The 17,823-nt window shown below is 44.7% G+C and overlaps 1 protein-coding gene across 15 annotated transcripts in view; it reads right to left on the bottom strand.

Annotated features, from left to right (window-relative positions):
- Positions 1-3,214: 3,214 nt before the first annotated feature.
- TMEM200A (transmembrane protein 200A) overlaps positions 3,215-17,823 on the bottom strand; it is a 245,515-nt gene continuing 230,906 nt past the window's right edge. For 14 of the 15 annotated variants that reach the window (XM_029594548.1, XM_029594556.1, XM_029594547.1 and 11 more), the window contains one exon: positions 7,052-8,854. In XM_029594548.1, the coding sequence (XP_029450408.1) occupies positions 7,369-8,854 (1,486 nt within the window). In that variant the 3' untranslated portion in view covers positions 7,052-7,368. Of the gene's footprint in view, positions 3,505-7,051; positions 8,855-17,823 lie in introns of those variants that run through there. The other variant, XR_003855513.1, reaches the window with a different exon arrangement.

The raw sequence follows: 17,823 nt of genomic DNA, 5'->3' as shown, positions 1-17,823 counted from the left end.
CGGGACAGCTGCTGAAACGACCAAAGGCCAAAGGCCTATGTCAAAGAAAGGGCTTAAAGAAGGCCAAAGGTAGGCCATGAGGGGGGAGTGGGAGGAGCACACAGAACGCAAGCCCTTACATGAAAAAAAACCACCGAAAGAAGAGGCTGGTGGGAGGACTGGTTTAAATTGAGCTCACTGGTGTTACAGTTTTGGCTGCAGTGCAACCGCCTCACCACCAGGGGTCCCTCTAGTGCTGGCTTTCCGGACAGGCCCAGTCCATCTTATCTGTCCACTCTGTGCTCTGGGTGTGTCCTTATAACCCTGCCTGACAGTTGCCTCGGTGCTTCGGCATCGAGCTCACCTGGGCTCCCTGCTCTAGCCTTGCGCGGCCTTCGGGCCTCCTTCCTCGTTGTTCTCACCTGGCCTACGGGCCTTCTGACCTGCTTGCTCTGCTTACGGTGTGTGGCCTACGGGCCTTCGGTGTGTGTGTGGCCTACGGGCCTTCTGACCTGCCCTGCCCTGCTCTGCTCTGCTTATGGTGTGTGGCCTACGGGCCTTCTGTCTGTGTGTGTGGAGCCTATGGGCCTTCTGACCTGCCTTGCCCCGCTTATGGTGTGTGGCCTACGGGCCTTCTGTGTGTGTGTGGCCTACGGGCCTTCTGACCTGCCCTGCTCTGCTTATGGTGTGTGGCCTACGGGCCTTCTGTCTGTGTGTGTGGAGCCTACGGGCCTTCTGACCTGCCTTGCCCCGCTTATGGTGTGTGGCCTACGGGCCTTCTGTGTGTGTGTGTGGCCTACGGGCCTTCTGACCTGCCTTGCCCCGCTTATGGTGTGTGGCCTACGGGCCTTCTGTGTGTGTGTGGCCTACGGGCCTTCTGACCTGCCTTGCCCTGCTTACTGTGCCCTGACCCAGCCTGAACTTAGACTCTGCTCATTGCCGCCTGCCCTGACCCAGCCTGAACTTAGACACTGCTCATTGCCGCCTGCCCTGACCCAGCCTGAACTTAGACTCTGCTCATTGCCGCCTGCCCTGACCCAGCCTGAACTAGACACTGCTTATTGCTGCCTGCCTTGACCCAGCCTGGAACCAGACACTGTTTCTAGCTTCCTGTCTCTCTCCACCTGGAGCCACCCTGCTGGGTGGTGTTCACGCCTCCTGATCGGAGCCCAAGCGTAACAGTATGCCGAAGCCATCAAATTTCCAGGGGAAGAGATGGTCTGTGTCCTGCCGGTGAGTCAACTTTTTCACTAATTCAAGATGCCTCCTTCTTTAAAGTTTTATACCTGCAATTCCTGTCAAACTTTGAATTATCCAAGCTATCAGAACTGTCTAGCCTGTGAACTTGTTGGTCAGGAACACTGGTCATGCAATAATTGCAACAAGAAAAATGTCTCTGTCTATCAGGAATGTTTGAACTGTCTGGCTCCTAAACCAGGGTGGTGGAAATGCTCCTCTCTTCCGTGTTTGTTACCACCAGGCAAACCCTGCCCCCGGTGTTCTGCTCTAGGACCAGCTGTGCCATTAAAAAAAGCTATCAGCTCTCCTAACCAGTATTCTGTTTCTGGCTCAACTAAAACAGACATTTTTGCTGGCAGTTTGTGGATAGAAAAACCCAGGACTTACCTGGCCAAGAAGGCTTCTGTGACACCAGTGCTAGAGCCTCAGGAACAGGTTTCTCTCAAACGGAGAGAGTTGATTAACTCTAGCAGGGCTCTGCTGCCCACAGTTGCTGTTGAGACACTAACGAGCACATTCCCTAGACGTCCTAGAACTGCCTGTGCCTTCTCTAAACTGCTCCTCCAGAAACAAAATAAGGAGCCTCAGAGTGTGGCTCGAGGTATCAAGCCCACAGCAGTGCTACTTGAGTCTTCTATGTGCACTGCTTCAAACCTTGCTGCTCTGCCATCTGAGCCTGCTGCCTCGCCCCAGGAGGGGGCCAAGCCTGCTGCCTCGCCCCAGGAGGGGGCCAAGCCTGCTGCATCGCCCCAAGAGGGGTCCGATCCTGCTACAACGCCCGGAGAGGTGTTCCAGCCTGCTGTTTCATCCCGAGAGGGGCCTGAACCTGCTGCACTACCCCGAGAAGAGCCTGCTAAACCGGTCCTGCTGCCACCCCCGGAGGGGCTCAAACCGGTACCACTAACAGACTTTCTAACTCAGCCATCTGAGCCTGTTGAATGGCTCCAGCTGTTGTTGCCCTCGGAGGGGCCAGATCTCATCTTTGAGTACCCCCTGCTAAGATGGGACCCAGGAGGAGGGGGAGGCCTTGAGGAGGGGGTACTGTTACAGTTTTGGCTGCAGTGCAACCGCCTCACCACCAGGGGTCCCTCTAGTGCTGGCTTTCCGGACAGGCCCAGTCCATCTTATCTGTCCACTCTGTGCTCTGGGTGTGTCCTTATAACCCTGCCTGACAGTTGCCTCGGTGCTTCGGCATCAAGCTCACCTGGGCTCCCTGCTCTAGCCTTGCGCGGCCTTCGGGCCTCCTTCCTTGTTGTTCTCACCTGGCCTACGGGCCTTCTGACCTGCTTGCTCTGCTTACGGTGTGTGGCCTACGGGCCTTCGGGGTGTGTGTGGCCTACGGGCCTTCTGACCTGCCCTGCTCTGCTTATGGTGTGTGGCCTACGGGCCTTCTGTCTGTGTGTGTGGAGCCTACGGGCCTTCTGACCTGCCTTGCCCCGCTTATGGTGTGTGGCCTACGGGCCTTCTGTGTGTGTGTGGCCTACGGGCCTTCTGACCTGCCTTGCCCTGCTTACTGTGCCCTGACCCAGCCTGAACTTAGACTCTGCTCATTGCCGCCTGCCCTGACCCAGCCTGAACTTAGACTCTGCTCCTTGCCGCCTGCTCTGACCCAGCCTGAACTAGACACTGCTTATTGCTGCCTGCCTTGACCCAGCCTGGAACCAGACACTGTTTCTATCTTCCTGTCTCTCTCCACCTGGAGCCACCCTGCTGGGTGGTGTTCACGCCTCCTGACCGGAGCCCAAGCGTAACAACTGGCCCTCCTCCCAGCCTCTGTAAACCTGCCCAGAGGTGGAGCACCTCCACTACTGTGGCCTTGCCCCCTAACTTGGGATGGGGGTTAGCTCCTGTATGTGGGTTGTTGTATTTCAATTCATTTTCATATATCTTGAAATAAACTACACATAACTTCAAGATTCTAAAGTCACTCTCCTTGTTCAAAAGTGCTCAAATAACAGAGCCCTAGATATGAAACAGATAATTCACATTATATACTGATACTTTTTATTTTGTTTCAAAAATAGCAAATGTATAAGAAGATGAACCAGAAGTTATTAAAAGCTCCATAGCAAAATATTTAGCCAACTTTGATACAATATATAGGCTTAAGTATCTAACAGGTAACAGTAAAGCTTTAATTCACTGAGCAGATGATGCTTCTTACAGGCATTGTTGTGTTGAAATACGGAACTGCAAAGTAACAAAATCTGAGTACAATTTTGTCCTTCACTCTTTGTGAGTAAGCAAAGTGCTTTAAGATCAGATCACCGTCTGTTTAATACTTTCCTGCAGGGGAGGAGAGGGGGCAGGGAAGGAAAAAAAACAACAAAAAATAAATACCTGAGTATGTAGTTTACATGAAAATATCAAGACCAATTAACAGTCTGGATGGAACAAAAACAAAAAAACAAAAACCTTTCTATCATACAAACATACTGTAGCAATAGCCAGCACGTGCAGTCGGCTTCACTGAGACACTAGTGACCTGACGTACTGTTACATCCCTTTAACAACCTAAAACATACATCTGCAGTGCTTGAGCATGGCTGTTCTAGGATTCCTTGCTCCTATCGTCTCGGCCTACTAAACAAACATCATCCTTTACATGTACCCAGCATGCTGCAAAGTAAAAGGGAATTGAAAGCTCAGAATCTTGAACGAATTACTCAACCTTCCAAACCTAAGCTGAAGGTGAGTTTCAAATCCAGGAACATTTGGGTGGCTCCTGTCCCAGAGAGCTTACCATCTATGCTGAGGCAAGAGAAGTTGAAGCAAGTTACCCAGTGATAGAGAGTGGCAGAAGCAGGATAGGAACCCTGGTTTCTCTGACTCTTAGTCTGCTGCTCTAACCATTAGGCTATTCCTCCATGAGCAGGGGGGGGGGGGGGGGGGGTCATCGGACAGCTGGATAATTCTAGCTGATGGCAGTATTATTTCATGGCATTGCTTACATACAGGACATAATCTGTGCTTCACTTTCTGTTTTCTCTCTGGTATAACCAGGGGTACAAAAAATAACTTTAGCCAATGACATTTTATCATTAAATGGAGCAAACAAGAAGGGAGTTAAAATGCTGTGAACCAGCAACCATTAGCTTAAGCTAAACAAATTAAAAAGGGAAAGTAAGCACTAGGAAGCCAATATTCAGAAATGCAGGGAAAGGATACGTTATCAAGGATATTCAGCGGGATAAACATCCAGCTGAAAATACATGAATAAACATATCTGGGTAACATTTCCCACATCACTTTTAAAGCTAATCAGCCATGCTTATCTGGATACAATTGTACTGAGATCCCAGTGGCGCAGGAGGTTTTCAAGGGTGCCGGGTGAGCTTGAGGAGGGGGCCACAACAGCTATGCACTGAGAAAGCACAGAAGGGGGCCGGGGGTGACCTCTCCTTGGGACGATGAGCCTGCAACTTTATGGCCATCTTTTGGGGAGCTTGGGGAAGGGAGGGGAAGATCAGACACAATAACCAACATTGTTTGGGCATTTAGTGGGGTGGGGACCGAGCTTGCAGAGCCACTAAATTCTTTTTAAAAAAAAATGTCTTTTTTTGGCACAACAGACTGTATAATTTGAATATAGCCCGCTACAATAAAGTTATCAGGGTGCACATACCCAGAAAACTTTATGCCAACTCTAAAGCACATCGTGACATAACCAAATAACTTATTTGGATAACTGAATATTGGAGTTAGCCAGATAGTCATCCAGCTATGACAACTCCATCCTGGAATACCCCCAGAAGGTCTCCAGTGTATCCAGAGACTTTTTTTTTTCTGGTTAATCACTGGACAGCATTTAAAGGAGCCAAATATTCAAACCTTGAGGTTTGTCCAGCTAACTCAAAAATTATCCAGACAAATAGATTGCCTAATAGATTTACTGGGTGTTACTGATTATGAGCGCTGTCTTCTAGCAGGGATTTACTGGATGTACCACAACCAGGGAGGAGGAACTCTTGGTTTGCTTTTGAATACTGGCTCCTACACTAGCATACCACATAAGAACATAAGAAATTGCCATGCTGGGTCAGACCAAGGGTCCATCAAGCCCAGCATCCTGTTTCCAACAGAGGCCAAACCAGGCCACAAGAACCTGGCAATTACCCAAACACCTAGAAGATCCCATGCTACTGATGCAATTAATAGCAGTGACTATTCCCTAAGTAAACTTGATTAATAGCAGTTAATGGACTTCTCTTCCAAGAACTTATCCAAACCTTTTTTGAACCCAGCTACACTAACTGCACTAACCACATCCTCTGGCAACAAATTCCAGAGATTTATTGTGCGTTGAGTGAAAAAGAATTTTCTCCGATTAGTCTTAAATGTGCTACTTGCTAACTTCATGGAATGCCCCCTAGTCCTTCTATTATTCGAAAGTGTAAATAACCGAGTCACATCTACTCGTTCAAGACCTCTCATGATCTTAAAGACCTCTATGATATCCCCCCTCAGCCGTCTCTTCTCCAAGCTGAACAGCCCTAACCTCTTCAGCCTTTCCTCATAGGGGAGCTGTTCCATCCCCTTTATCATTTTGGTTGCCCTTCTCTGTACCTTCTCCATTGCAACTATATCTTTTTTGAGATACGGCGACCAGAATTGTACACAGTATTCAAGGTGTGGTCTCACCATGGAGCGATATAGAGGCATTATGACATTTTCCGTTTTATTAACCATTCCCTTCCTAATAATTCCTAACATTTTATTTGCTTTTTTGACTGCTGCAGCACACTGAGCTGACGATTTCAATGTATTATCTACTATGACGCCTAGATCTCTTTCTTGGGTGGTAGCTCCTAATATGGAACCTAACATCGTGTAACTACAGCTAGGGTTATTTTTCCCTATATGCAACACCTTGCACTTGTCCACATTAAATTTCATCTGCCATTTGGATGCCCAATCTTCCAGTCTTGCAAGGTCCTCCTGTAATGTATCACAGTCTGCTTGTGATTTAACTACTCTGAATAATTTTGTATCATCTGCAAATTTGATAACGTCACTCATCGTATTCCTTTCCAGATCATTGATATATATATTGAAAAGCACCCCATGCTTCAGTTTACTCCACTGTACTTCAGTAACAGAAATAATAGTCTAATGCTGCACGCCTTCTCCCCTTCCTACCTCAGAGGGCGGGCTGCGTGGCTCAAATACTAAAAGGCCTAGAGGTGGCCATCCACACAGTTTGGGAGCAATATGACTGCAGAACATAGTGGGAGTTTATTTGAATGAAATGTAAAACATAAAATCATATCAAATCCGATTTTAAAGTTTGTTACATATAATGTACCTCATCTGAAATTTATCATATAAAATGTGTGATATTTGAGTAGGGCTGCTAGGACGCTACCACTTGTGCACAGTCTGACATTTGCAAATATTTCAAATTAGTAAACAATCTTAGTGTTCAGTCATTATACTGGTTTCCATTAATTTAACACATGTTGCTTAAATCCTGGCCAAACACTTTTTTTTTGTGCATGGTAGCTTGAGAAATGTACTTTATAATAAATAATAATTGTGCTAAGTTATTATTGACTTTAGTTTACTACATTCAGCAAACTAATGAATTCACAACATTGGATTTTAACTTCAGCAACAACAAAGAATTCACAAGTATGGCATTTAGTTTCTTGTGTATATGATTTCATGAACACATTACAACAGCCTAGGACTGAAGTTATCATATAGGGAGTAACATAACATCTAGCTACTTATGAACCTGGATTTGGTGATTCCAGTTATATATGTTTGCTTCCCATTGGAGACTGGAAGCCCCATGTTTTAAAATGCTAACAATGGAAGAATACAAAATATGGAAGGAAATGAGAAATGCAATGTTTAATTCAGGCTTCTAGAACAAAAATGATAAAGATTTTTTTTTATGTGATTGCGTGTGAAGAACAGTGAGGCAATAATATCTGATGCAGATACATATTTTTTTTGTGATGACAGTCATATATTGCAATTGTAGTTTATGAAAAACAAGGTGAGTCAGCTCCACTCCCAAAAGCCAGCTTCCCTATGATGTTAACAATCTGATTAAAAAAAACATGCATCTTTTCAACAAAGGCGGGAGGGGATCTTGTCAAAATGTTTAAAAAAATAACACCTTGTAAAATACATTTTTTTACATCAAAATCTGGTTTCAGAAGTGCCTCGCTTGAGATTGTTACTCAGAAACTCATCATGTTCAAAACTTAAGTTATTATGAGATCTTGAAATCATGAGCAGCTTCTCCTTATTAGTATAATCTTTTTTGACTGAAGTTTGTGGTACAATCAACCTGTCCATGGGATCCTCTTTGTTCTCTAATTTCATATAACCCTTGCTGTTGCTGCGGTCCAGTCTTGGCCAACTTGGATGTTTTCTTTGCTCAACATGGACTGTAAGTGTAGAAGGGCCCCTCTCCAAGTCCAAGGATTTTGAATGTGAAGAGAGGATATGCAAAGATGCATTCGACCCAAACTGTTTCCTGGCAGCACCAGGGGATAAAAGTTTTCCAGTGCTTGAGTCAGGAGTCATGCAATATTTGGATTCATTGGAGAGTGGTTCCATGATAGAACAACTTCGCAGCAGCACTGCACTGCCAGGTTTGTAGGATTCATTGACATCCGTCGAAGGAACAGTTAAGGAATCCATCGACAGATTTCTAGGCTGGCTCTTATTGATTTCAGAGTCCTCAGTAATGCTGTCAATATCTGGTTCATCAATCACACAGTTGTTAAGTTTAATTACTGGGAGTGTGAATGCATTAATGGAGGAGGATACAATTGATTTGGTTTCACATTTTTTAGAACTACTATTCCTGTCATCCATCGCTTTGCTGGGGTAAGAGTGGAGGCCAAAGACTGAGCCAGAATGCTCAGACAGCAAGGGTGGTAGAAGACTGGTAAAGTTCCTACTTTGACTCAAGCCACTGTCATCATCCTCCATGGACCTACACCGTTTAAAACTATTACCAAAGCCTGAAAAAGAAGCAATTGTATTTGCAGCCAAATTAGAAGCACAGTGGTTATCATTATGCCTTACTTCTGTTTCTCCAAACAAGCCAGCATAGGCACCATTGAGATGCTTTTGCTCCTTGATTCGCAAAGTATGGATATCTATTACAGTCGAATATATGTCTCTCATGTGGATGACTTTGGTTTCTTTGTCTCGATTTTCATGAAGAATAGCATTAGCACAAATAAAGATAAATATCCCTATTCCCATGGTGAAAGGGCCTAGCATTTTCATTTTTTCTGAGTGTAAATGCTGTTCAAAGAAGCGGGCCATTATGCCACCTTCTCTCATGATTTGGGTATTATTTGACAGTCTAACTTCTGGTGCTAGAAAGTCTTCCTTCTGTGGCCAGTATCCAAGGACAGCCATCGCAATTCCAGCAACTGAGATCAGTACTCCAAGAATAAGGAAGAAGCCAGATGGGGAATAGAGTCGAATTTTTCCTCTGACAATTACTACGTCAGCCCTTGGCCGATGCCTCACTGGTTTCTTCTCCTCGGGAGGCGGTGATGCGGAACGAGATAAATGATGTTGCGATCTGGCAGAGTCTTGCCTCTTTAAGGCTGCCAGTCCTGTTATTACCCCACCAGTTGCTATCATAGTTCTGTATTCTAACCTAAAAAGGAAACAATGAGATAATGTGTGTTAAAATTTAAATTATATATATATATATCTAAAATTCTTCCAACACATCAAAATATTACTTTTTATTAAAATGCATAAGTAAATCTGTGGAAATGTATTTATAAGAGCCTTCCCTCAGTGACAATCTGTGGCTGTACATACAACTAAACCTGATTTGTATCCTTCCAATATATATATAGAAAGATAGATAGAGAGATATATATACAAAAATCTCCACAAGTGCTAACCACTCCTGTATTTCTATGGTTATGACTGGTATGGCCACAGGGCTCATTTGCATACTGGTCACTAAAACCCTGGCACTGCTCAATAAAGAAAAAATGTACTGGAAGTGTGGGAGAGAGAGATAGAAAGAGAGAGAGGGGGAGAGAGCGAGAGGGCCCTGACCTTCCTCAGAAGGTGTAATCCAGATCAGCGATTCTCAACCTTTTCCCTGTCAAGACATACCCAATGGACAATGCTCACATGTGTGACCCACCACCCACAGCAATCCACAGCTGAACCAAAAATAAAGCCTCGGTATTATTTTTACTGTTAAGAATGACACTAGAAAAATAAGAGTACTCTCTCTGAACATAAATTACATAAAGTTTTGTACAAGCTGTGTTTTCTGTCCCCTTGTGAGGCCACCAACCATTTTTCTTCTGCTGCCACTTTCGGGCCCAACAGGGGAAGATAGAATCAGTTATCACTGATCCAGAACAGAAAGAGAATTGCCATTTCTTGCTGGGCTCTGGCAGGAATAGAGGGCAAGAACTGTGTCCTACCGAGCCCAGTGGGTGAAGAAGTCTGCCTTGTGAACCATATAGCTTTGCGCACTCTCCCCTCCCCATCCAACACAATTAAAAATTATGCATTTATAATAGATTTCACTCACACAACAAAGTGTAACACTCTAGAGAGGGAAATAGTCTTATAGCTATTTACCACAAAAACATATCAAAGACTAGACTAGAGACAATATCATAGGCATTTGCTCACGGTAAACCTTTAATCCGCTGTCTCTCGCCCTCAATGGGCCGCAGGCAGTAGTCAGCCTGTGAGCTCGAAGGTTTTTAATCATCTATTGTCTCATGTCTACCCAACCAACAATCCAAACATTTTTCTGGTAGTTTTATATATGTGAAACATTAAAGTGCAAATTGTTAAAGCATCTCTTCAAAAATCACTCAACCGGCTGATTACCCACAATTATTAATCAAAAATACTTAGCCACAGAATGGTCAATCAATCATTTGGAGTAATTCAGTTATTCAACCCCGACATGGTCCATGTTTCGACTCTAAACGAGTCTTTTTCAAGGGGAGTGAATGTCACGGCTCTCTGTATCACCGGTAAGGAAATTTTTTTTCTCATTTAGTTCCGGAACGCCAGAATCACATTTCTCCGGTTTGCAGCATGGCGGTTCACGCCTTTGTGATACAGTGATACGGTGATACAGAGAGCCGTGACATTCACTCCCCTTGAAAAAGACTCGTTTAGAGTCGAAACATGGACCATGTCAGGGTTGAATAACTGAATTACTCCAAATGATTGATTGACCGACCATTCTGTGGCTAAGTATTTTTGATTAATAATTGTGGGTAATCAGCAGGTTGAGTGATTTTTGAAGAGATGCTTTAACAATTTGCACTTTAATGTTTCACATATATAAAACTACCAGAAAAATGTTTGGATTGTTGGTTGGGTAGACATGAGACAATAGATGATTAAAAACCTTCGAGCTCACAGGCTGACTACTGCCTGCGGCCCATTGAGGGCGAGAGACAGCGGATTAAAGGTTTACCGTGAGCAAATGCCTATGATATTGTCTCTAGTCTAGTCTTTGATACGTTTTTGTGGTAAATAGCTATAAGACTATTTCCCTCTCTAGAGTGTTACACTTTGTTGTGTGAGTGACTATTTGAGAGGTGTTTTGCTTCTGTTTAGTGTTTATAATAGATTTTACATGAAAAATTACATTAAAAGTATAGTCTGTGGTACAAAACATATCATTTACATGTATATTATATTTATATACACAACTGTGGTGTCAACCAGAAAACCCTACAAAAAAGAAAAAAAGAAAATAAACTTTAAATCCATATGGTATTAGGCCTATTATAAAATGTTCAGTGTGGGCTTAGCACTTAGAAAGCCATGATAAAAGAATTATAAAAAATATAGTAAACTTCCATACCAAAACAACACTAACTGCCAGCACAGAAACAGTTAAACTACCTATGAAAAGGCAGCAGTGCTAATATTACACCAGGCCCTAAAACACCAATACACCTCATATTAGGCAAATAGAACAAGCCAGACTGCTATAAATCCCTACAAATATACTACATGCTGCCAGAATACCTTACCTCGGTCATACATGCAGAACTTATGCAAAATACAGAATAAAAAGTGTATAATTATAAACAGATACATACAGACAAATTCTGAACTGGAAACTACAACAAGCCAGATTCATTATTTAGTACAACAATAAACTAAGTGAAAAAAATCAAATAAAATCAAGAAATATAAAATCAATAGTAATAGAATCAAACTTATTAAAAGAATACATTTCATAACGGCTGAATAGAATAACATAAAAAAATTAAAAACTCACAAAATTGTTCTAAACACCAATAAAATATTTCAAAACAGCAGACACAAACAAACATTAATTAAAACAAATAAGGATAAAAAAAATCCCCTGTTGCCCATACCTGGGACCATTTCATTTCCAGCTGCCCTCAGATTGTTTTGAATTAGCAAAAGGAAGGGAGTGGGGTTGATGCTCAAACCTTTTCCTCTTTTTCTCATGTATGCACATACACTCTCCCTCACTCTGACATGCTTAGTCTTATACACACACACACAGATGGACTTTTAATCTCATGTGCTCAGTCTTACACATAAACACGCCCATAGGCTGTTTCTCACTCTCATATGCTCAGTGTAACTCAACCACACACACAAAGGTTGTGTCTCAGTCACATGCTCAGTCTCACACAGGGACCTACACACACACACATATAGGCTCTCACTCTCACATGCTCAATTTCACACAGACACACACCTACAGGCTGTGTCTCACTCTTATGTGCTCAGTCTCACACAGATACATTCCCACAGACTGTCTCTCACTCTCACGTGCTCAGTTTTACGCAGGCATACAGGCTGTCTCTCACTCTCATGTGCTCAGTCTCACACAGGCATACACAAAGTTTGTGCCTGACTCTCATGTCCTCAGTCTTACATACACACACAGGTTGTCTCTCACACTCACATGCTCAGCCTTACAGAGGCACACAAACAGGCTGTCTCTCACTTTAACATGCTCAGTCTTAGACAGACACATATGCTGTTTCTCTCCTCCCTGAAGTACAAGTGACAGTAGCAGCTTCAGCATATCCTCCTCCAGCCCCTGTGGCTGATGGGACTTGTCCTCTTTCTTGGCACCCTGGGGGTTGACACTGCTCCTTCTCCTCAATTAGTCCCCATGCCTTTGCCTGCTTATGACAGAGGCATGGGCTCTTGCTCCTGCGTGGGTCCATTTTAATTCCTCTTCCAGGCTGTGCTGATAAGGAGAGGCCATACTGCATGCACGGCCTCCCATCCCCAACCCAGGGCGCTCTTTCTAGATGGCTGCTTAGTGCTACAATCGGCTCTGCTGCTACGTTCCGCCCAGTCTTGAAAATGCTGATGACCTGGCGGAGGAGGAGGAGATCTCTGCATTCCGCAGGAGCACAAGAGGGGGAGAGAGGAGTAGCCATACCAGCAGGAGACCAGGGAGCATGGTATTCTGGCCGCAGAGGTGGTGACAGACCAGTTGAAAATCACTGATCCAGATCATAAGACAACAGAACAAACGGGATAAAAGAAAAAAAGAAGCTGAGGTGATAGAATTAGGGAAAATGGACAGGAAGTAAAGTGATGGAATCAAAGGATTCAGTGAGGGAATCTGTTGGCCCATTAGATTACCGAAGGGTTAAAGGGACTCTTAGGGAAGATAAAGCCATTGCAGAAAGATTAAATGAATTCTTTGTTTCCGTGTTTACTAATGAGGATGTTGGGGAGATACCAGTTCCAGAGATGGTTTTCAGGGGTGATAAGTCAGACGAATTGAACGAAATCACTGTGAACCTGGAAGATGTAGTAGGCCAGATTGACAAACTAAAGAGTAGCAAATCACCTGGATCGGATGGTATACATCCTAGGGTACTGAAGGAACTAAAAAATGAAATTTCTGATCTATTAGTTAAAATCTGTAACCTATCATTAAAACCATCCATTGTACCTGAAGACTGGAGGGTGGCCAATGTAACCCCAATATTTAAAAAGGGCTCCAGGGGTGATTCGGGAAACTATAGACTAGTGAGCCTGACTTCAGTGCTGGGAAAAATAGTGGAAACTATTCTAAAGATCAAAATCATAGAGCACATAGAAAGACATGCTTTAATGGAACACAGTCAACATGGATTTCCTCAAGGGAAGTCTTGCCTAACAAAATTCATAAAGATTAAATCTAATGCATGCCCTGCTTTATGAGTAGGTTTACTTGATATTAACTGATATCCAAGCACTTCTAAAGAATCTATTAAAATAGAGCATGGAATATCTAATGGAGTAACATCCATATGTAAGTTAAAATCTCCTAAAACTATAGATGCTTCATTTTTTTAAAGGGGTTAATAAACATGTGGATAAAGGTAAACGGATAGATGAAGTATATTTGGATTTTCAGAAGGTGTTTGACAAAGACCCTCATGAGAGGCTTCTAAGAAAACCAAAAAGTCAGGGGATAGGAGGTGATATACTTTTGTGGATTACGAACTGATTAAAAGACAGGAAACAGAGAGTAGGATTAAATGGTCAATTTTCTCAGTGGAAAAGGGTAAACAGTGGAGCGTTTCAGGGATCTGTACTTGGACCGGTGCTTTTCAATATATTTATAAATGATCTGGAAAGGAATACGACGAGTGAAGTTATCAAATTTGCGGATGATACAAAATTATTCAGAGTAGTTAAATCACAAGCGGATTGTGATACATTTCAGGAGGACCTTGAAAGACTGGAAGATTGGGCATCCAAATGGCAGATGAAATTTAATATGGACAAGTGCAAGGTGTTGCATATAGGGAAAAATAACCCTTGCTGTAGTTACACGATGTTAGGTTCCATATTAGGAGCTACCACCCAGGAAAAAGATCTAGGCATCATAGTGGATAATACTTTAAAATCGTCGGCTCAGTGTGCTGCAGCAGTCAAAAAAGCAAACAGAATGTTAGGAATTATTAGAAAGGGAATGGTTAATAGAACAGAAAATGTCATAATGCCTCTAAATCTCTCCATGGTGAGACCGCACCTTGAATACTGTGTACAATTCTGGTCACCGCATCTCAAAAAAGATATAGTTGCGATGGAGAAAGTACAGAGAAGGGCAACCAAAATGATAAAGGGGATGGAACAGCTCCCCCTATGAGGAAAGGCTGAAGAGGTTAGGGCTGTTCAGCTTAGAGAAGAGACTGCTGAGGGGGGAATATGATAGAGGTCTTTAAGATCATGAGAGGTCTTGAAGGAGTAGATGTGAATCGGTTATTTACACTTTTGGATAATAGAAGGACTAGAGGGCACTCCATGAAGTTAGCAAGTAGCACATTTAAGACTAATCGGAGAAAACTCTTTTTCACTCAACGCACAATTAAGCTCTGGAATTTGTTGCCAGAGGATGTTGTTAGTAAGTGTAACTGGGTTCAAAAGGTTAGGATAAGTTCTTGGAGCAGAAGTCCATTAACTGCTATTAATCAAGTTTGCTTACGGAATAGCCACTGCTTTTAATTGCATCAGTAGCATGGGATCTTCTTGGTGTTTGGGAACTTGCAAGGTTCTTGTGGCCTGGTTTGGCTTCTGTTGGAAACAGGATGCTGGGCTTGATGGACCCTTAGTCTGACCCAGCATGGTGTTGGTGTTTGCGGTAGTTGTGGGTGGATCCTTGAGCCGGTGGCAGATGACCATGCCCCCGGCAAAAGATCCTGAGACGGACCACCGGTCAGGCTCAGAGTATGGAGACAGACACACACTAGTTCTTTTATTAGACAGTATAAGGAGCCACCAGAGGTGGCATTAGTGAGCTGGAATGCCCAGTTGGGCTGTAGTCCCTCAGATACTGGAACAGCGATCCTGGATGACTGAGCTGTAGAGAAACTGAATATAGTGAGTAGGCAGGGTATGCAGAATTCAGGAACAGAACCTTGATGGTAACACTTACACAATAGTCTCTTAGAAGCAGCCCAGGAGCTGGAAAGAAGTAGGCCCTCGAGGAGCGAGTACCTGGTTCCAGGGAACGCTCTGAGAGAGAGATGGTAACTCACTGGTGTTGTAGGCAGCGATGACTTCCTGGCAGAAGTAGTATTCAGTAGCAAGTCCGGGTACGTGGGCCCTCAAGGAGCGAGTACCGGTTCCAGACTGCGATCTGAAAAGCAAAGAGAAACGAGGCCCCCGAGGAGCGGGTACCCCTGGTAAGTCCGAGGAGGCACAGTAGCTAGGAGCATAAGAAAACCACTCCGATCCAACTCCATTGCGTTGGAATCCAACTCCTTACTAACTCGATAGCGATTTCAGAGACCTTACATATCCGGTGGAGATGGCGTCACCTCAGGGGGACGCCCCTGAGGTTCACGCCACTGCTGGTACTTGAGTCGGGGGCCGTGCTGCGCATGCGCCCTCAGGCTGCTGGCAAACATGAAGGAGTGTGGTGTCTAGCCGGTCTAGGGACGCCGGAGGAGAACGGTATGATGACGCCGCGGCAGCCAAACTTCCAACAGACAAAGAGGGAGTCACCAAAGAGGTACGGTGGGCATAGTGGAGACGGGCAGCGACAGTCGCAACAGTACCCCCCTTCAAAAGGCAAATTCCTCTTTGGGTACCAGGTTTGGGTTTTGAAGGATGCGAGATGTGGAACTGACGAGCATCTCTTTGTCCAGAATATTGGTCCGAGGCTCCCAAGAGTTTTCTTCGGGGCCGAAACCTTCCCACTTCAGAAGGTATTCAAAAGTATTGCCTCTTTTACGAACATCCAGGACCTCTTTGACTTTGAATTCTACATCATCTTCTGCATTGATGACAGGTGGAACTTGAGGTTTGGAAGAAAATTTGCTGAGTATGAGTGGTTTCAGAAGTGAAATGTGGAAAGTGTTATGAATACCAGCAGCAGTGGATAGAGGTTCTGGGACGTCATTGAACTTCATTGGAAGTGGCGGTGTTGGGGAACGTCCATAGCCCACTTCAAATGATGACACAGTAGTGGATCTTTCAGCTTGATGAGGGGACTCCTTAAGTCTTCCACTAGATGTCTGAGAATGAAGTTGCCTTCTGCTCCTGAGTCCATCGGGACAGGAGTCTGAACCGTGACCGGTCCGTAAGTCAAAGAGACTGGAAGTGCAAGCGGAGGAGAGGGCGCGGTATGGCCTAAGAACTGTCCTCCTGCAGGACTTAGGCCCATCCGTTTTCCGGATGACTGGGACATGTAGAGACATTATGGCCGGGCTTACCACAGTACATGCAATGGCCGTGCTTTTTCCGAAGTCTTCTTTCTTTGGAAGTTAGATGTCCATGACCAAGTTGCATCGGTTCATCTTTATCAGCAGCAAGAATTACTGGAACCATCCGAGGTGCGGATATAGAACTAGCCTGTTTCAACCCAGGTAACACCTTAGGCCGGAGTTCCTTCACCTTGTCCCGGAGCCGGTGATCAATCTGAGTAGCCAAGGCTACTAATTCGTCCAGCGAGTCAGGTGTTTCATGAGCAACCAGCTCGTCCTTTAAACGGGTATCCAGGCCTCTGCAAAAGAGTGTCTTGAGACATTTGGGATCCCAGCGAAGTTTTGCTGCAAGAGTTTTGAACTTGATGGCAAATTCAGCCAATGAATTGCTTCAATTCCACCAAAGCAGAACCAGCTACAGCAGTTCCAGCAGGGTCATTGAAGATGGATTTAAACAAGTCCATAAATCCTTCTATATCCTGCAATATGGGGTCCTTGTGCTCCCACAAGGTAGATGCCCAAGACAAGACCCTACCATCCAGGTATGAAAGGATGTAGGTGGTCTTGGAAAGAGCCGTAGGAAATAAAGATGGCTGTAAGGCAAAGTGCATGCAGCACTGGTTTAAGAAGCCCCGGGCCTTCTGAATTTCACCGGAAAAGCGGATTGGAGCCGCCAGTGGTACAGCAGTTTTTAAAGTTACCTCCTGTAACTGACCTTCTTGGTTGGAAGCTGTGCCTTGAACCTTCTGTGTGTGTAGCTGATGAAATGCTGAAGTAAGTTTCTCCAAGGCGTCTTGCTGCTCCACAATGCACTGGGCCAGGCCCGGTATGGCCTGCAAGGCATTAAGTTGGGCCGGATCCATGGAGTTAGCAATCTGTTGGTGTTTGAGGTAGTTGTGGGTGGATCCTTGAGCTAGTGGCAGATGACCACGCCTCCAGGGAAAGATCCCGAGAGGGACCACCAGTCAGGCTCAGAGTATGGAGACACACACTAGTTCTTTTATAAGACAGTAGATGGAACCACCAGAGGTGGCAGTAGTGAGCTGGAACTCCTGGCTGGGCTGTAGTCCCTCAGATACTGGAACAGCGATCCTGGATGACAGCGCTGTAGAGAAACTGAATATAGTGAGTAGGCAGGGTATGCAGAGTTCAGGAACAGAACCTTGATGGTAACACTTACACAATAGTCTCTTAGAAGCAGCCCAGGAGCTGGAAAGAAGTAGGCCCTCGAGGAGCGAGTACCTGGTTCCAGGGAACGCTCTGAGAGAGAGAGATGGTAACTCACTGGTGTTGTAGGCAGCGATGACTTCCTGGCAGAAGTAGTATTCAGTAGCAAGTCCGGGTACGTGGGCCCTCGAGGAGCGAATACCGGTTCCAGACTGCGATCTGAAAAGCAAAGAGAAACAAGGCCCCTGATGAG

This window comes from Rhinatrema bivittatum, chromosome 3 (genome assembly GCF_901001135.1).
Source record: "Rhinatrema bivittatum chromosome 3, aRhiBiv1.1, whole genome shotgun sequence".
In the NCBI taxonomy this organism is placed as follows: domain Eukaryota; kingdom Metazoa; phylum Chordata; class Amphibia; order Gymnophiona; family Rhinatrematidae; genus Rhinatrema; species Rhinatrema bivittatum.
Note: the sequence above shows the minus strand (reverse complement) of the source record. Positions and strands in the feature narration are given on the sequence as shown.